Genomic DNA, 20,827 nt, shown 5'->3' with positions numbered 1-20,827 from the left:
ATTTGGTCCTGTGAACATTGGCAATATGTTATGGGGACAATATACAAGCTTGAAAGGGAAAAACCGCAGCAATGTCCCCATGCCCTGGAGGTTTTGTCTGGTGCAATGCTGTTTAACCAGAGCACTGTGAGGTTTTAAATGGCCATATGAGATTTATAGTAGGTCATGACCAGATCTCTTTTCAGGGCAAAGTTTGAAAAGTCCATTTGTCTCAAAATTTAAAAAAAGAGTCTGGTAATTCTCCAAGGTTTTTCCTCTTCCTTCAGGCAACTATTTTTGTCTGGCCAGAGTTCCTAAACCCTCCCCAAGAGCCCTTTTAATGTGGGAAATATTGTCCTGGTGTCTGCTACCAAAGGAATAATACTGAAGATACAAATATTTACAAACCCACTCTAACTCCTCATGGTCAGTATCACGCTTATTAAATCTTAGAAAAAGGGACATCATGACCTTAGAAGAAGTGACTTGAGGAAATCAGTATTTGAGGGTATTATTAGCAGGGAAGAGTGATGGTTATTGCGGGGAACTGAATGGAGAAGACTCAAGGTGCGGACAGAAACCCCCGACGTCCAGCTGACGGCGTGGCCGCCCTATGGCAGGACCGGCAGCCAAGGGGCAGCCCCGGCTGGCTGGGTGGCACTGCCGTCCCCCCGCTGCTGCCCACCACATGTCAGCAAAAGGCGTACGCTGGTGTCCGTGGGGCTGCAAACCGAGACCGTGGGCTAGCCTGTTTCTCCTGTGCAGCAGGAAGAGAGGTTGTCCTCCTCCGGTGACGGGGGCCGAGTCAACCTTTCAGCAGCTGATGGTGCTTGGGTAGCCTCCGCCAGGCTTCTCTCATGACACCGCAAGCCGCTGGGGCTTGCGTCCCGCTGTGTGGCCCTGAGATTGGGGGCGGCTGGAGGAGACTGGTGGGAGATGGGGGTCCCGGGGAGGGTGGTTTTGAAGAATGGGGAAAAGGGAGATTGGGCAAGCAAGACAGCAAAGCTCCATGAGGTGCAGCCAGAGAGCCAGCAAGAGAGGCTCTGGGACAAGGTCCCCCGGGAAACGTGGAGAGTCGAAATCGTGGATATCTGGGGCCGACCGGGGAGAGATGCCTGTGATAGAGGCCCTGTGTCTGGTTTTCCTCTTTTCTCTCTAAAGGGGCTGTAGGAAGGAAGAAAAGGTAGGTAGCAATGGCAAGCGAAGTCCTGTAAAGCAGCTGGGAGCCAGGCTCGAGCTGCCCCCTCGCCATCACCTGCCGGGGTATGAAACAACGCAGACCTCCCGGGTACGTGTGACGCCAGGGCCAGAGCAGATCCTCGCAAAAGCATATTAAAGTGTCTTAAAAGATCATTGCAAAGCAAGAAATTTACTTGGCAGGTCTCTATAACTTTTCTGGGGTGATTTTTATCTGTTGTGTAAATCAGAATCATGGGATTCTTTAACCCTGCTCCCCTGTTTTTTTTTATTTGACAAAGTGTTTGTTCATTTAGAGCAGTTATGCTTGATTGTGCCAGTAAATAATAAGTGAGAGCTATTTGTGAATTATTTGGCTGCTAGATTTCCACAGAGAAGGGCCTATTCTCTTCTGTGTGAATGCATGTATGAGAGGCAGTTCCTCAGCATGAAGAAAAGTTTTGCGCCTGAGTCAAGAATGAAAAAAACTTTTAAAATCTTTATAGCAATCTAATACAGAAGATACACTGGTATGCAAAGTAAATTCCATTAGCTATAAAATACCTACCTTTAAAATAAATAATTTTCTTTTTTGCTAAAATGCCAGAAGATTGCAGAGTATATTAAAGATAGCATGTGTCACATTTAAATCATACCCCATGGAAAAATATCTAATTTAATTTAAGTAATTTCTATTTAATTCTGCCTTTCAAAATGATATCATTTTCAGGTTATAAAAATGTAATGTCTGAACTTAGACTCTTTACACCTAGTTTCAAGCCAGACCTAATTTTACATCTAAGTTAAAAACACATGAGAGCACACAGTCATAATATGATCTGGCCCCTCTCTGACTGCAAAAAGGGCAGCCTGCTATAAATAGAGGCCTTGAGAGAAGGAAGGTCTTCCATTCTGAGGAGGATTTTGAAATTTCATGCTATTCCAGTTTGGAACAAAGCTCTCCAATTCTGAATTTTCCCATGAAACAGAACCCCAAAGGAAAGCAATAATAATGAAAAATAAAACAGAAAGTGTTTGTTCTGATAATTTGTAAAGAAAATGTCACTAGATAGACCTCCTGGAAATGCTAACTGAGCAAAAAAACCTTGCAACTTTGGAAAATGAGCCATTTGGGATTTGGGGGTCTTGGTTTGCATCAAAAAAGCTCCAACGGTTCAAAAGCCCGAATACCTTCCCTGCAGCCCTACTCATCAGGTTGCCAGTGAGGGTGTTGGGGGAGCTGGTAGATGGTCAGGCTGAGCTGAAGTGGAACCATAACTGAACCCTGATGTTGGAACCGCACGCCGAGTGCGTTCCTTTAAAATAATTCACTTGCGCAACCTTTGGAAGTACAAATATGTAGTGATGTGATTTTTAAAAGCTGGAAATATTTCCAAAGTGCTGAGGTCAAATCTTCATTGGGTGAAAAATGGGATAACACTACTGAAATCAGTGAAGCTATTTCATTTTATACCTGTGAAAACAGTCAGCGTAAAATAATCATTGCTAGTGTGCACCGATCAGAGCCATTGATGAGCCACAAAGAGAATTACTGTGGGACTCAAAATGTTAAAAACAATTATATGATTTAAGCTTTCATTTCATGCAGAAAAAAACCTCTCAATCAAACTAAACCAGAAACTTGTCATTTTTCTATTTACTTTTCACATTTACCATGAAAAAATGCTCCCTGCTGCCACAAACTACTTGGGTAAACCAAAAGGTTTGCATGCAAAGCTCATTTGTCAGCATTGGCTGAAAAGTGTATAAACATACCTCCTTCTCCTGATGTCTGCATGAAAGACTTTTCACATGCGTGGAAAAAATATTCCTCTTTAACCAGCTCAAGCCCTACAGCTAGGTATGATACTCCTTGCTCACCAAAAACTCCCAACCATTTTAATTTGGCTTCTAGGTATATCAGGAATGTGGGGTCAAGTCCCTACTTTGGAAACTCTGCAGGGCATAGAAATTCTCTGAATGTGGCCTTGCTTCAGTACTTAGATTTCAATGCACTGCACAGAAAGAAAGGAGGTTTTATTTGTTTGTTTTTGTTTCTTTTGGTTCGTTTTTGTTTGTTTGTTTGTTTTTTATAGGAGGAAGGAAAGAAATAATTCCTTTGATGGGATGAGACTTTTTCAGCTCCTAGGATCTCCAGGATTATGGGACTAAGACTGATGGGGGTCTGCAATGGGGCTGTGGAAGAGTATCCCCTTCACAGACTTTTCAATAAGAATTTGGTTACAAGTACAGATGGTGGTCCTCAAGAGACTTAGATGGTATTTTTTTGGCCCAAAATCATGGGTAGTCATGAGATGGCCTGCATATATCACCCAGCATGCACTGATTCCTTCTGATAAGGGAAGAAGATGAAAGCATTGCCAAAGGAATAAGAGTCTGGGAGGAGACAAAAATAGTTTTGTGAATCTGATCCTTTTCTCAGAAAGTTCTGGATGTAAGTCTTTCCCAAGGCTTTCTTAGCCAAGGACTTCTGTAGAGGTACTACCAAACACGCCTGAAACCTTTCAGCTGTGATATTTTTCAAGGTAAAGCACTTGTATGAGATTTGGTGGATCACATGGAGCTATAGGACCCTACTGGACCACTGCTGTACTTTCACACCAGCATATGTGAAATAGCTAAGTGGGAAACTGCTCTTCCATCCTAAGAGCTCTGTCAGATTTCACAAATGTTCCAGTTTTTCTCTGGGAGGAAACCCAGGCTATTCAAAGATCACACTTCCATCTTCTTTCACTGAAATGCAAGAAACCTAGAACAGTGTGAACCCTTCCTCAATGGCAGAATAAATCCAACTCTTCTCCAAGAGGAGAGGAAAGGATAAAAGTTTTCCTGCAACCTACATCAAAATTGAGGCTGTCATGAAAAAAAAGGAGGAGACATCTGGGTGGGACTGCATGGGGAAGCAAAGTATCTCAGACCATGACAATGTGACCTCCTTGCAGGAGCATCTGAATTCTGATTCAGCCACACATTAATCCCCATGGGGAAATCACAGGGCACCTCTTTCTTTGTACATACCTGGTTTTTTGCCTGCAAAGAAACTGGCCACAGTTCTGCTTCTGTGTACTGTCCTCTTCACCCCCCAAAGAGCAAAGGGCCAGCCAAGGTACAGACCATGAGTTGTCCCCACTGGGCCCCCATGAAGACACAGTGCTGAGGAGTCCCTTGCCCACCCTGGGCACGAGCACAGCTCTTTCATGGGACTGGCCTCCTGCAGAACGTGCCTGATGTCCCCCGAGCAAACCAGGGCTCCCCTTTCCTTTTTGCCTTCGCTGTTGCCAGGGTCAGAATGAAACCAAGAGCAAGGAGAAAATGCTCTTAAAACTAAAATTAAAAAATACAGAGAGCAGTAGGCAGATAGCCTTTTGACAAAGGCAAACCCAGAAGTTCAGCTGGGATTTCTAAACCACCTTTGCAAGAAGGCAGAAAAGAGACTGGAGTGAGCATGTCATCCATGGAGCTGATGCCAGAAAACCCTGTTGTGCCTGGCTGATTACTGAGTGATTAAAGCTTGAAGGGGGATCTCCTTCCATCTGCTGCGTGGACTACTGCCTCACTGAAAGGGAACTGAAATTTCTCCTTTGCTTTGCTGCACCTGCTCTGGAGAGTCCCTGAGCTACAGCTAGGACATGATTCACGAACACCCAAGGGTCAAAAGTCCCAAGCTAATGTCATGTAACTGGACCAGGCTGAGGTGCTGTTCGTTGCTCTGAATTTTCAGCTTTTCTTAAAATAAGGTGGTAATGAAAGTGTGGTGATTTGTGGGAACAGCGTGGTCCCCGGTTTCCTACTATTGGTGCTGGGTAAACCTGAGCTCTCTTTTGTCAGACTGCCAGGGAATAGATACAAATGTATTTATAAGATTTCACTTTTGCAGCATAGCACTAAAAATAGCACAATCATTCATAGTATAGGTTTCTGTATTCTCTTATCCCACTGCTGAAGTAAGAAAGGCATAATGTTATCAACTAACTGTCCTCCTACCTCTTACAATAAAGCAAGTTTTAGCTACTGGAGTTACTATCAAGGTTAAAATCCCCTTTGTTTTACAACATGTTCATTGCCTGGGGGGACTGTCATTGCCCAAAGGGAGCATAATGTTCAAGTCTCATTGAAATATCATAAGTAATATCAATAATAAGGAAAACAGAATTCATTAACAAATTCACTGCCCATAGCTATGTACTCATGATATACGGGAGTGGTGTTCAGAGCATCAATTCAACAATACTTTAAGTCAGTGCTCCTTTGACCCACGCTGATGAAGATAGACAGACAGGTTAGACAAGATTATGCCTCCAAGGGTCATAAAAATGTAGAAGTTTCCCAACTGCAAACTGATTTTTCAAAGACAATTACCTGCACAATTTAACTGGATGGCCATTTATGCCTTCCAGGTTTCATATTGTTAATGTTTGTTTCCTCTTGGATTTTTGCTGTTTCTCTTACTCTCACTCTTTTTTTTTTTTTTGCCTCAGATACACACATTAAAAAACCACTCTCACACTTCTTGTCCTATGTGATTTATTCCCAAGAAATTAAATTACATTTTTATAAGCCTGTGTTACCACAAATGATAGCTGAAGATTTGCTGAAAAAATTAATTCCTGATCTGTTGCCGTGAAGCGTCCTCGCTAGCACTGTACTGACTCTGTCTTTCAAAACCAGATGGAAGCAGTCCAACGGTATGATTAACTTCTTAGTCCCTGCAATTTCCTATTGCTCTACTTGCCCTAGATTTCAGGATTGACCTCCTGCTTCACTGCAAAATGCACAGTTGCTCAGTTTGATAAATCACATGAATACTTTTTTGATCACAGTTATCTACTATTTACTACATACCCAGTGAGGTTAATCATATGCTGAGGCACTTCATATGCTGCACACATATACACTCTTCTTCCCAATAGCACTTTGCATATTCTTCATGCTGCCAGCCAGCCATTGTACCTGTTTTCTCCTTACTAACATATGAAAGACCACAGACCTGCACCTTGTCTCTTTTCCCCTCCACGTTAATTCTGTAATTATCCACACCCTAATCCTTAAAAGACCTAGCAAGCCAAAGAAAATACATGAGAAATTACTCATCAGACCTTTCTTTTAGCAGATAGATATTTTTCAAAATGCAAATGTTTCTGGGAACTAGAACTGATCGTCTCCCCCCGGATACCTTCAGGGAGCCATTGAGAATGCATGGGGTTGCGCACAGGGAGGTGGGAAATGTTTGGCTGTCATGATAGCAAAACACTATCATTTCCTTGAAGAAAAAATACATCTTAATTTTTCTTTTTTCATTCTCTAAACACCAAAGGAATTTCAGTATTTAGTATCGATAGCTAGAGCTCAAAATTGTTACAATTCTCTTGGACAGCTCTGGTCCACCTTCTCACACAGCATTGCAATACATCCAAATCACGTCTCCAGTGCTATGGTAGAGCAATTCTAAACAAACACCAGCAACAGTCAAGGTATGGGGAAACATCCAACAGTGAACAGATGAGTGCTACAGATTCTTGCTTACAAGATAAATAAAGGGAAATGGAGTCCCAGTTTTAGAGAGATATCTATTTCTTTTCACTCCAAGCCTTCTACACAGGCTCTTCTTTTAAAGACCCTTTTCACTAATTCACAAGTCTCCAATACTGGAAATGGTATCCTATATACAGTATATATCATTACTCTTCCTCCTTCAGGTTCTGTAACCAGGAGGGCTGAGAAACTCTAGACCATTTCTAGCAGCAGTTGCCCTTTGCTACCCTGAGCCATGTGGGAGGGCTGCAACTGTGAGACACCAGTGTTTGCAAACAGTCAAGCTTTCATGTAAGGCATAGATGATAAATCCATATCCTGTCAGAGGTATTCTCTTTTTCCTCACAAAGATAATCCAGAAAGTTTAAGCAACGTGCTAACGCTGTGAGAGCTGTGTGTTTGTTTCTGTGGCAGGGAACACCGTGCGTGTACACTCTTCTCTGGCCAACCTTTGACTCCTGCGGAGCCCATGATCTCAGTTCCGTCATTCTCTGCTGGGACCCAGATCAGCTGTCCTGAGCCAAGGCTTCCCCTCGGCTGTCACTGATTACACAGACCCGTCACATGAAGCCTTTCTGGCCAGCCAGCTCGCTGAGTCACTCCGCTGATAAGCTGACCACGTAGCTTCTCATGTGGAGGACTCTCACGGTGTGAAAGGCGATGTTATCGAAAAACTCACTCCAACACAAACATCAGTATGTGAGTGACACAAAGCACATGAGTATTTTTGCTAGCTGCCACTGGACTGTTTACTTACTTCAGGGTATCACAAGTTTAACTGCTTCGCTTAATCAGAGCTCAAGCAGATACTTGAGAACAAGAAATCTTTGGCTCCGTCCACTGAAAGTTTTAAGGCTGCCTTCCCTGCTTTAAGCGATGTATTAAAAGTCTAAATTGCCTCTTATTGTTGCCTTAATGCTTTATAGGCAGTCACTCCCCAGGCCTCCTAACCCAAATGGTGTATCTCAATGTGGCTTTGTCTGAAGAAGAAAAGCCATGCTACAGATACCACCGGACTAATCATTGATCCTGTGGCTGCTTACATGATCAGGGCAATGGACTAGATTGTCCCAGGTCAACCTTTTCCGTTTGATTTTCCTTGCAGCTGAGTGCTAAATGTGTGCACGCCCCCATGAGAAGCAGTGCAGCAGTACTTCTGCTTGCAAACGTCTCTCTCCCTTCAGATGTGGGGCTCTGCTGCTTCACACGACCTGCTGCTCAGCTCCCCAAACTCTTCACTGGTCCAGAGGACAACACGGAGTATTTCTTTGCCCTTCAGGATCTAAAGTGCAACTGGCCAGACCCATTAGGGTAAACCAGCTCATGCCAACATTTCAATGTCCTAACCGTGATCAAACACGGACAGACAAGTGTCCTGGTTTCAGCTGGGATAGAGTTAATTATCTTCCTAGTAGCTGGTACAGTGCTATGTTTTGAGTTGGGTATGGGAATAATATTGATAACGCTGATGTTTTCAGTTGCTGCTAAGTAATATTTAGTCTAAAGTCAATGGTTTTTCAGCTTCTGATCCCCAGCCAGCGAGAAAGCTGGAGGGACACAAGAAGCTGGCACAAGACACAGCCAGGGCAGCTGACCCAAAGTGTCCAACAGGGTATTCCATACCATGTGAAGTCACATCCAGTATATAAACTGGGGGGAGTGGGGGTGGGGAATCGCCGCTCGGGGACTAGCTGGGTGTCGATTGGCGGGTGGTGAGCAATTGCCCTGCGCATCATTTGTACATTCCAATCCTTTTATTATTACTGTTGTCATTTTATTAGTGTTATCATTATCATTATTAGTTTCTTCTTTTCTGTTCTATTAAACTGTTCTTATCGCAACCCATGAGTTTTACTTCTTTTCCCGATTTTCTCCCCCATCCCACTGGGTGGGGAGGGGCAGTGAGTGAGCAGCTGCCTGGTGCTTAGTTGCTGGCTGGGGTTAAACCACGACAACAAGGCATGGTTACATGGAAATGCAAAGTACTATCCCCTCCACCTGACAGGAAGGCAGACCGAAGCTCAGAGAGGCTGTGTAACTCACCAACCATCATGAACAGGGCTTGTCGACACTGTCACATGGATGCTAGTAGTGTTGTCTATCAATGGCCCCAGGTGGTAAATCAAAAAGGCTTATCATAGCCTGTACTTCAAAGTTCAGGTCTGGATGATACATATATATTAATCAGGTGCTGAGTGTAATCTAGTGATTGGACTTTTTATAGGACTTATCAGCTGGGATGAGAAGGCTTGCCAGCATGGCATATGGCTGCTGGGCTGAGCGGGTTCAGCTCTCGCTCTGCCCTACATGCCTGCGCTGAGGTTTGCACGAGCAGGGTCTGCCTGCGTCCTCCAGCATAAGTACACGGAAAGGATAACAGACCGCAACTGTGAATTAAGCATGCCTTCTAAGTGCCACCCAAGCACCGTGGTGAATGAGCTATCTTTCCCCTATTACAACAAGAGAGGAAATTCAGCGGTGGTACAACGCTTTCCTCTAAGTGTTCAAAACCCTTCAGCAGACCCACTTGGCCTACACTACAGCACTACAGAGAAATAAAAGCAGCTAGGGCACTAAAAGTGCCCTAGGACCACTGTAAATCTTTACTTCATGGAAAATCTTATCTCGCGCATGAATATGAGCTGCGAGTAAATTTAACGTGTGGATTAAGTATTGCGCGGTCTCCCTCATGGTGGGCTTTTCAGCCTAAAAAGAACAAAAGAATAATAATGAGTGTTGTGTTTGGGTATGATTACAAACAGCTGTAATTTACAGCTGGACATTCTCCATTGCAAATGTATCCAGCAAGCAAGTGCTTCTGGGTTAGTGGAACAGACTGCAAAAAATTAGCTTTTAACTTCAGCCTTAAGGTCAGAGTTCTGGGACCATGGGAGTCAATAATAAAATCTATTTAGCTCAGCGGGATTAAGCAGGTTTAAGACCTGGCTTAACCACACTGCTTACTGTTAAATAACAACAGAACACACTGAATATTTTAGTTATATTTTTCTTCATTTGAAAGCTATTCAAGCAGTAGATATGAGAGTCAGACAATTGAAGATATGCTAACACTATACTGTTAAGGTATATGAGTTAAGTTCTTGCTCTTCTCTGTCCCAGAAACTGAGCAATCTGTATAGTTAGACCACATTACTGAAGAGCTCAATAAAATTAAAACCAAGCTGTGCTGTATAAACACTGAGGGTTTTTCATGAGAGAATGAAAAGCTAATGGGGCCAGTGCATCTTTCATGACAGAATAGTCGGTGCATGTGCAGAGCAACCTGTCTTCTGGAAGCAGAAAAGCTGTTTCAGTCAAGCTTCTGGGTCACTAATCTTTGTGTTTGCACATAAATCTGCTGGGGGTTACTGTGTCATTCTGAAAACAAGACTGAGTGCAATACACTAAAGAAATCAATGGCTACAGGTTTAAAAACTCTCTGGTTCCCCCCCCCCCCCCCGCCCCCCCGCCCTTCCAGTTTAGCTAACTGTTACCTATTTAACAGAACGTGAAAGCAAAAACTGCAACAAGAACTGCTGGAGAATGTTTTTCAAAAAAAATAATGGGCAAAATTACTAAGAGCTTTATTTAAGCTGCCATCTCCCTTGGTGCTGGGAAGTGCTCATGTGTGACCAGGAGCTCTTAGTTGCTACTGGGACACAAGTAATGAGCAGCAATATCACAGGCATCCTCACTTTAGCCAAGACTAGACAGAAACTGCCATCACAGTGTGCGTTTTTGGCCCCCTGCCCTCCTGTTCACTCGCTGCACTGAGGTTACAGGCAGCAGAGAGCCCCCCCCGGGTGCACCCATGGCCTTCCCAGCACCCCCTCCAGAAGGAGGGGAGCAGGGTGCTCCGGCAGCCGAACGTTTGCAGAGCAGGTGGGAAAGCTGTAATCTCCAGGCATGCTTTTAGGGGCAGAGAGGGGAATATCTGATCATAAATACTAAATCTGAGGTGTGACGGGCAACATTTAAGCCCTTTTGCCCCGAGGATGAGGGCAGCCTGTGCCCAGCTCCCTCACCACCCCCGATGAGGTAGGGACCATCTATCCATCACTGCCACTTTTCTTTCTAGGGGAGACAGAAAGCGCACTGCAGGGTTTGGGGCTTATTAACTACCTCCAGGGGCACTCCTGCAGGAATGTTCCTCATTCAGCCCAGGGGAAGGATGCTGAGAACCGCCCCCCCATGTTTCCTTTGGTCACGGTATTGTCCCCCCAAGTGCAAAAGCTGCTTTGCCTCGGGGCGAGCTTGCACACCTCCAGAGAGAGGGGCATAATGCTGAGTCTGACTCCTCTTTCTTTTTGCATTTGTCCCAGTTACAGCAAATACTTGTGTGCCCTACAACCACATCAGCGATTTCACCCGCATCCCATACATTTCACTCTGGGAATTTTTTTCCTTAAGGGGGTGAAAAAAATTCTAAACAAAATGGTGTTTGGAAACTTGGGTGGAGGGGGAAGGTCGATAATTTTGGCGGTCTTAGCCCCTGAGCAGAGAGAAATGTTATTCATCCATGCACAACATATAATTCAGCCTAAGTGACAGGCTCTGCTCTGGAGAAATCCTGGCCTGAGCTGGCTTCCAGAGTCAATTACTGCTTATTCCCAGGGAGGCGGGGGGCGGGGGGCCAGACGGAGCAGAGGGGGCTGCCAACAAGGCATGGGGAAATTTACTCTGTGTCAGCCTGCATGACACAGTACCTCATTTGTGGATAAATGTAAATCTGCTAGTTCTTTTTCACAGGCACTAAAATGTACAGTCTCTCCTCCCCCTTCCCTCCCCCTGTTCCCAAAACTGGAAAAGAAATCAGGACCATCTTAGAAAGCTACCTTATATTTCAATCAATCCTCTTTCATAAAAGTCATTTAAGGTAAATACCTGTGTAGACCTACAGCCCAACTATAACATTTACTATGGCCCAAATCCTGAATTCCTCACTTGGGCAAGTTTCCCATTGAAGTTAATGGATTTTTGCTTGAAAAAGGGCTGAGTAAAACCTGAACACTGTCTAAGGATTTGGTCCCCAGCTTATCTGCCTGGAGCACTGCTGCAGTTCCAGAAGTAGTGAAAAAATGAATTAAATTCCTCCAAAATACCAATCCCTCAAAACTTAAGGGGTAAAAAAAGGGCATTGTTTTTGTGCATAAAACATACAGAGAATCTCATCAAAAGAACAGTAATTCCCAGGGAAAAGATTTGGAAAAAGTCAGAAGAGAACATCTCGGAATAAATGAAGTACTTATTGCTGAAAAACGAGCTCAGATATATCTCAGCAAACTCTAAAGCTCAGACTTTACTGCATCATTCATGCCTTCTCCAGTAAGTTTCTTATCTCTCGTTTGGTATCACAACAAGGGATTCTGCATACTCTGTATGAAATACAACAAGACTGTGATTTTTGCAGTAATAAACTCTACACATGCATGACAAATCCAAGCATGCAAAATGTTTAACATCCCAGTTCACAGATACTTTGGGGACAAAATCCGATTATGAGTTATATGCCACAATAAATAGGGCTCAACGTTTCATAAAGCAATTTATAGTTCATAAAAATGACAAAATGTACCTGTCAGATAGAACGCGGAGAGCAGATCTCTGTGCTGCCTGCTGGAAGAAAGGGCAGAGATGTTTATTTTATATTCTGACTTGAAAATTACGAGCACAATCAACACTTTAAAAAATGCGTTACACACATTTTTGTCACGTGTCCAAAATGTTAAAGTACGAGCAAAGTAGCAGAGAGTCTATAGTCAAATGGACATTCCAGCCTAGTAAATGTAAGAACACTTTGTTAAGTATGCCATAAACCAGAAGATTGTCAAAGCACCGCACGGTATTTGAGGTCTGAACTACTCTAGATTTTTTCTGCGGGTCCCTGAAAACTCAGCAGGGCTCGGTTCTCTGCCTTCCCCTCTCCCCGTTTCCACACTCCCACTCCCTGTCCTTTACCATTAGTCTCCTCCCATTCTTCCACAGAAACAAACATCACGTATTTGGTTCCTTTTGCGATGAAACCCGTAGCTATAAATATAAATTTTGCAGAGCTTGCCAGAGCTGCTGCAGACTTTTCATGAGCGCTGCCACGTTAATCTTCTGGCAACTTTTGACTACACAGTACAGGATTGACCTGTTGCTGGTTTGCTCCTCAGTTTTTGCCTAGTACAACACTTTGGATGGGGTGGGGAAGCATGGTGCTTGTTCTTGTGTTAACCAGCAGGTCTGGGAATAGAAATTGTAGCCTCTCAAGTTTAATAGGACTCCCAAGCCTATCCCTGAGCTAGTTTGCCACTTTATTATTATTATTCTTTCCCCTCCTTCAATCACTTCAAGTGGTGTGATTCATGGCTTTGGCACAGTAACCAGCTGCTAAGCAAAGATGAAATCCATAATGTTTTGAAAATCTACTTTAAAGCCTCCATTCTACTTGGAGCTGCCCAGTGCATCCCCTTCCCAGCCGTACATGTCCAGGCTGTGCCTCACCTGGCACGGAAGGGACACAAGGCTAAGCAGTATGGACAGTCAAGGGGCAGGGAATTAAACATCAATTTTCTCTTTGCAGTTACCAGTAAATATGTTTTGAAACCATTCTCCCTGGCTTCTCAGGCTGCTGGGGGCTGCATCCCTATTCCTGAACAAGCCACATGGCTTGCAGGTATGCCGCTCAGCACCAGAGAGCATGGAGGTAACCCTTCTGGCTAGTCAAAATGCTGCTGACAGGCTGCAAAGAAAAACTTGATAAAACCTGACTTGCAGTTGCAGTTATGGAGCATTTCACAGAAAGGTGTGAAACGATCCCCTGAGCAGATCGCTGCAGATCTGAAAGGAGTGCAGAAACACTTTGGAAAGAGTTTCTACTTGATTTTGGAAGCAGGATTTCTGAACTTTCTGGAATAACTTGTGCCTCCTGGGTTCCCTGGGAAGAAGTAGTTTCCCGTGTATCACACACCAAATTGTCAGCAGATAAGGTGGCATGTCTCGCAGGAGGGTTTTTCTCCTCCAATGTTGACTTTCTGCAGTGGGCAGAGAACCCGTGGGAAGGGCTGGGAAAGTCTCAGCAGCTCAGTGAGAGTATGCCCATGGCATGAACATGCTGGTTTTTAGTGTTAGGAAAATAATATGGACAGTCTTGATATTTTTTACTGTCTCCAGTACGTCATTCTATTTGCATGCCCTTTGGATACAGTGCCATCCAGGCCACTGGGTATGGGGCAGGCTTTAAGGGGAGCAGCTGCTCTCCGGTCCAGTGGGCTGGCACCATTTTTATTCTTTCCTCTGCAAGGGGCTCGTTATGACAATTTCATCCCACTTCTTGCACACAAATGCAGGAGAGACCCAACCCCTGGGTTTAAGAACGTCTTACAGCTTAATCTCCTCTTTAATGCCCCAGGGCAGTGCAAGTTCATCTCCTCCCATGCCTGATCACCCTCACTAGCAGGAAGGTATGGCCATTTTGAGTTTCAAGCTGCCCAGCTTCGATGCTGAGGCCTGTGCCCTGTTATGCCTTTGCCTGCAAAACTCAAGAGCCTCGTCTCACTATCAGAGCCCTTTTCCGTGGCCAAGTTGTGTAGACACCATTCGGGTCACCTCTCCTTCTCTCCCACCAGCAGCCAGGGCCAGTCTTTTCCTCAGAAGCAGCCACTACATGGCAGTGCTGTTCAAGCCACTTCTAAAGTTTCCCACCCTTGGCTCAGGTCACCACAAGTGCTCATGTGGTTGCGCAATTCAACAGGTTGGAAAACGGATCCAGCTGAAAAATAACACTTTTCCTTCTTTTTTTTGCCTTCTTTTTTTCTTTTCTTTCTTTTTCCCCAGGTTCTTTGTAACCTGGGTCCCTTTTCTGAGCTGCTTCCCCAGGGAGAGGGTGTCACATCGCAGGATGCGGTGTGAGAATGGGAAGGGGACCGTGAGGGCAGCACGCAGCAGAGACCTTTGCTGCTAAGATAAGGGCATGTCCACCAGTGACATGTCACTTTCCCCTGACATCGCTCTCATTCCCTTCTGGGAGCTGCAGAGCACCCCTGGAGCAGGGTGACATGGTGACTGCAGTAGCCAGAAGGCACTGAAGGAGACAAGCTGCTCTGTAGCCACAGGCCCCATGGACCTTACAGAGACCTCACGAAAGAAAACATGGACTTTGGTGACACTGAAAGCCCATAACATGGGGATGTGGGGTACATATCACTCTTGTATTTCCCTAAAATCCCTAATTTTGAGAGAGGGAGAAGACCTGGACACTTTCTCTTCCAGTCTTGATGAAAGCTGCCTTCAAGAGGGAAGAGAAAAGGACTCTTGCCTTGACCTGTTTGGTTTGCTAACCCAGCCAGGCCATGTGGTGCTGGACCGCAGCCGCAAGCACCAATCTTCAGTTTCCATCTTGGTACACCCACTTGCTGACAGCTTTGAAAAGGTGATCCCGTCTGAGCAAGAAAGTGGGTTCAGATGACAGGCAGGGCAGCAGAGAGAAATGTACAAGTGCTTTTCAGTGAGATCATTCTACTTTTTCAATTAGCCTCTCATTTTAAGTCCTTTAATAAATGTCCTTCTTCACCAGGACGCAATGCAGATTGCATGGGGTACTTCGCTCTTTGCTTGGTGGTCGCACATTCTGTAAATAAGACTATTGATTTTTTTCTTACACTGTGAAAATACGACCGTGTTTGATTGCATATTTGTGTGACCCCCTAAGTTGGTAATGGCCCCATTTCTAAATGATGGGGGAATAAGATCCAGTCACAAGTTTATTCTTCCTCCCTGGAGAAACAGATCTATTGCCTGCAATGAAAGGCAGTTAGCAGCTATCCGGCAATTTTAATTCGAGCCTATATTGCTCCCCTCTCCTGGAGAAAGTGAGCTGTTGTAATTAAAGGTAGTTAGCAGTTCCCTAGCAAGTATAAATACTTGCAGCCACTAATTACAGTCTGCTCTCTTGTTCCCCTGCTAGAGGACTGGGCTGCTCAACTTAGGGGGAAATATCTGCCCTTGCTTCTCGCTAACAGTTTTTTTGTGACTCCATTCAAACTTATTCTTGGATCCCCAAGGAGGGTCATGACCCATAGTTTAAGAAACTCCCAGCTATGGAAACAGCTTTCTGTGATTTATTATGTTTCTAATATGCTGGTATTATGTATGTAACAATGTAAGCAAAAGGGTGGTACTTAGTATCATATACTGCCTGCATGACTATTTTTTTAATAGCTTGATTTTGATTGTGCTATTTAATTTGCATTTTATTTTACATCACTAACAACTTTACTGAGGCCAAGTAGTCATCCATCAATAAAGACGAGAATATGTTCTACAGTCTTTATTATTCCTGAAAGTGAGTATGCTGGTTATAGAAATTAGGGATAAGAAATAATTTTGAAGTTTGATATTGCTGATGGAATTTAAAGATCTCCAAGATTTACCACTAAAAAGTGCTTTATGGGAAGCTTAATATTCTCTTGATAAGTGATTGAGCGTGTTCACCAGTAATGAGTATAATCCTGAATTTTCAGTTCTTGGAATCAGTGGGGTTACTGCTGGAGGAAAGTTCTCCTCCATATGAACACGGACATTGGAGGCCAGCCCACCACATAATAACTTTAATGCTGAGTAGGAAGCAGGGAAGGGAAAAAAAAAATCACTTAGGTGACTCAGGTATATGGGCTAGAGGAACCAGCCACAGTAAATGAGATGAATTACTCTGTTTCACTACATCAAGAGTTGCAAATGACACCATACCGGCTGGTTAGACTTCTTTGACCCCCATCTGAGTTGGTTACAGATACTTTTAAGGCACAGTTTCATTGATCTGCCTATAGTTCATTAATCATTCATGAAAGATTCTAACTGTACCCCAAGACTACTGGGACAAAACAAGTTTTCAGCCAGCAGTAATCATGTTCAGGTTCTCAATCTCCAGAGATTGCATCTCCTTTCTCCATCCTTTATTGCAATGAGCTAGAGCTTGGGAACATAATCAGCAGATATTCAGGTTTCAGCGTGTGTTAAATGAGCTACCAAAATTACTTGAAGTGTCACAAGTTGCAATCTGTTGTTGAAGGGAAATCAAAGAGGAAATTAAATACTTTCATTGTAATTGGGACTGAGCAGTGAGCTAGTTCATTGTAATTGGGACTGAGCAGTGAGCAGAAAGGGTTGAATACAGCTGTTGAGCTGGAGATACAGGAGTGTTAGGAGTGGTCCCCAGAAATCGACCCCCCCTCCCCACCTTTTTTTTTTCTTTTCTTTTTTAAATCTGTTTGGAACAGAATTGCTTCATAAACTGCTGGGCTTGCAAGCATTTTTGAATAAGAAGCAAATGAGAACTACCAAACAATGTTCTGATGGGCTTGGAAGAGTGTCTTGGAGGCACTGCAGGCTGAGTGTGGATGCATTTTCCTATACCTCACCCACAGCACACTTTGGCAAATAAAAGCCAATGAATTGACCATTGGCAGATTCAGACATTTTGCTTTCCATTTTTCCTGTGCTGTGGATTAATCGCTGTTATCACGAGAGACCTCAGTTACAGCAATTGTATGGAGTTACACCAGTTATACCAGAGACTTCACTGAGATGGCGCAGGTGTACACAAGGTGAGAATTTGAACCATTTCTTTGGTGAAATGTATGTACTACCTGTGCATGAGTAAATTGCATTGCTTCCAGAGCATCTTCTTTGTCTTCCTTGGGTGGTAGGTGTTGCCCTGGAACTGTGCAGTGAACCATTTATGCTCTAAGTCAGCATCTCCCGTATTAGCAACCACCCAGACTGCTGGATGTCACCCTGTATTGGACTGCAGTTAGTGAGCTGTAGATGCACTTTCTCCAAGCCAGGGCTAAGGAAAGATGTCACTACTATATACTGCCATTTGGGAACCAGACCAGAACAAATACTTTTATATCTGTCATCTTTCACGTTTCACTCTTCGTATGTCTTCCATGTTGATTCTGTTTTAATTTCCAAAGGTTTTGTTTGTTTTTTAGCTTAAATGCAGTTTATTCCTAAGCTAGTGAAGCCAGGAAGAAAACTTTGTGAAGGGCACGACCTGACTGCATCCCATAACTTGGGCAACAGGGCTCTCTAGAGCTTTTTTTCTGCTTCAGATCTGGGAGCTGTTGTGGACCTAGACCAAAACTTCTGGATAATCCTCTTATGGTGAACCCACCGCAGTCCAACCACAAACACAGTTTTTCACCTTCTGTGTTAAGATGTGAGTTTAGTCCAACTGTTTATAGGCATGTTCTTGTGCTACACATTATACCTTTGCCTGTGAGATGGAGCTGCCTTCCAGCCTCACAGCTCCTCTCCCTGTGCAGGTGTTTACAGACTGTGATCAAGCCAGCCACCAGCCCTGCTCCAGACAAGCTCAGTTCATTGCATCGATATCCTTCACTCCAAGGCATGTTTTCCAAATGTGTTCGGCATCCTTCTCCCTCATCTTGAAACCCTCTTCAGTTTTCAGTATTCTCCTTGAAAAGTGCAGAGCTGCACAGGGTTGCAATGATGCTCTCATCAGGGCTCAAAACAGAGGTAATGAAACCCTCTCGCACCTACAGACTTGCCCTGTTTAGATGCCTGTGAATGTTTTGTGGCCACAAGAAGTTGTCCGAGATGCTCAGGTGAGTCAATTTATCGTTAGTGATCCCTAATGTGCCTTCTCTCACTGCATTATTCTGTACTCCTCACTGTTCCTAGGGGCTTTGTTTGAGGATTGCTTTCCAGTGTGGATTTCTGAGGGATTTAAAATCACTTGTAATCTGCAGCTTGAGTGTTTCTCTGTAAATTTGCAATATAAATGTGTGAATGTGATTTTCACTGTCCAGTTGATATTTATTTAAGATTAACAGGCTGTAAGAATTAAAAGGGTCTCCCTTTCTTCCCCTGTTGGAGTTGGTTATCATCAGAACCACATCTTTTAAGAAACTATAAAACCCTTTCTGGATTTCATGATTTCTCCAGGCCTTTCAACACATCAGTATTCATTTTTCACCCTGGAGTTTCATTGTTATATTTCTGGTGTACATTGTTCTTTCTCCTCTCCTTTGTCCATTAATCCTTATTAATCTTCAGGGGCAGCACAGTCTAGTGACTTGAACATGGCACCTGGGAGTGAAAGACCCAAGCGCTAATCCTGGCTTTGCAGCTGACTTGCAATGTGGCTTCAAACAAGCCACATCTCAGTCTCAGTCTCCCTGTCAATTCTACAGAGATAATAATTCTTGCTTAGCTCTACCTAAATACCTCTCAGGGGCATTGTATTAAGTAGTTAATACTTGTTAAGCGATTTGGATCTCCAAATTGCTGTATAATCAGCATGGGTATTAACCATACAGAGAATTTTATATATCTCTAAATGTTGAATCTTCTGTCCTGCATCTGTTCAGATTTCTCCTGCAGTCTGGCCCCAACAATGATGCAGGGTTTCAACGCAGATGAGTTAACTTCAATCTTTTTCAGTGGAGATGAGCAAAAGGAAAGTCCTTGGTACTTTACATTAATAAAATGGTTAATTTTCAGTGACACTGGAGGAAGGTCTCAGTCATTGCAAGCGAAGCAGTGGTCACCTTGGAAAAACCTCCTCCGTCTCTACAGGAGTAGTTGCCTTATCCAGGAAATGGTAACTTGGTTGAAATGCTGCTTACACTTAGGATATGGCAGGCAAAAGATGTCAGTTTTGTGCCACAAGCTTTACAAGATTTACTGGGAAGTTTGAAAGCTCAGAAATTAAAGTGGAATTTTTCTAAAAGCCCGTATATGTGAAAATAGGGGAAATACAAGCCTGCATTCCCAAAATGGTGGTAACTCTGCCCAGGGAGGTGCTATGCCAATCGACTATGATGCATTTGCTACTACGCAAGTATCTGCTTGGATTGTGCTAGGAAATAAAAAAGAAGATGGGGGATAACATCCTAAGTTGATTGAAATCAGTGGCTAAACTCCCGTTGACTTCAAAGGAGAGAGATTTCATCCTAGATGCAGAAGAAATTGTGGCAATGGTTCCCCAGTCCTTTTTCTTAAATGCTAGTTTTGATGGATTGGCTGCTGGGTCTTTTTCCTTATTTCTCATCATGTTCTCATATAGCTGCTACTCCCTACATAATGTCCTTTTTCCCCCCAATTTATTTTCTTCATTCATTTCTTTTTTATTCCCTTAATCCCTTTCCCTTTTCATGTTCCTTTTGTTTTCTGACATGCTCTCAGCTGCCTCTTTCTCTGTTTCTGCTGTCATCCATCTCTGTGCGCCACGTCTCCTTCAACACAGCTCCTGACGCTGACACCACCCCAGCCTGAGCTGAATGGCCAAGGGGAGCGAAGTGAGCTTGACATTCCGCCTTGCAGAGAGCAACAGGCAGCTCCTAGAGGGGCTGGGGGTCTGTGTTCGTGTGCGTGCATGTGTGCGTGCATGTGTGTGTGAGAGAGATGCAAGCGGGGTATGTTCTCCTCTTACAGCTTTTAATAGCTGCAATATTACAAACGACACTAATTTGTGCTCTAAATTATTTGTGACTGCCGGTTATTTAAGCGTTCTCTTACAGGCACGCTGGAATGAACTTGCCTGAAGGCAAACAGATGCGTCGTGGCCACGCTTGAGTGGGGCAAAGACCCGGGGACGGTGGCTGGCTTCAGCCAGGGCTCTCTGCGGCAGGAGGAGCAGCATGTGGGATGAAGGGCTCACAGGAGACAGGGACAAAAGAAAGCCAGCCTGGCTGGCTTTATACCCTAAATTAGCCGACACTGATGAATTGATTGCATCGGGACATGTTGCCACACCAGTTAAAACGGACGTTCGTACAGTACTTCCAGATCACAAGGGGAAAAAACACCAACCAAAGGTTTCAAGAAGGTGGGGTTAGGGAAGTTACAGTAGATACAGAGAGGAACTGTTAGACTTGGAAAAAGGTGACACCAGTGGAAAAGGGCAGGCTTTGGAGACTAACTAGAGCTAAAACTCAGCATAGTCATGGCATCCACATGAAGAGACAAGGAAGATGCCCTTGTATTTTAAGTTTATTTTCCAGTCTATTTTTAGAGGTTTGCTTCTGAGGAGCATGGAGATCAGAGTGCCGTGTTTGCATTTTCCCAAATTTTGTGCATGTCCAAGAGCCAATCTGATCTCTAGCCT

At 44.0% G+C, this 20,827-nt stretch overlaps 1 protein-coding gene across 1 annotated transcript in view; it reads right to left on the bottom strand.

Moving 5' to 3' along the window:
* The window catches only part of AFF3 (ALF transcription elongation factor 3), a 383,003-nt gene that overhangs the window by 65,424 nt on the left and 296,752 nt on the right, over positions 1–20,827 (bottom strand). The window contains exon 11 of the mRNA XM_075057215.1: positions 12,284–12,324. Within this exon, the coding sequence (XP_074913316.1) occupies positions 12,284–12,324 (41 nt within the window). The remainder of the gene's footprint in view (positions 1–12,283; positions 12,325–20,827) is intronic.

The sequence above is a fragment of the Buteo buteo genome, chromosome 25 (assembly GCF_964188355.1).
Source record: "Buteo buteo chromosome 25, bButBut1.hap1.1, whole genome shotgun sequence".
Lineage (NCBI taxonomy): Eukaryota > Metazoa > Chordata > Aves > Accipitriformes > Accipitridae > Buteo > Buteo buteo.
The sequence above is the reverse complement of the archived record's forward strand: the minus strand, read 5'-3'. Positions and strand labels throughout refer to the sequence as shown.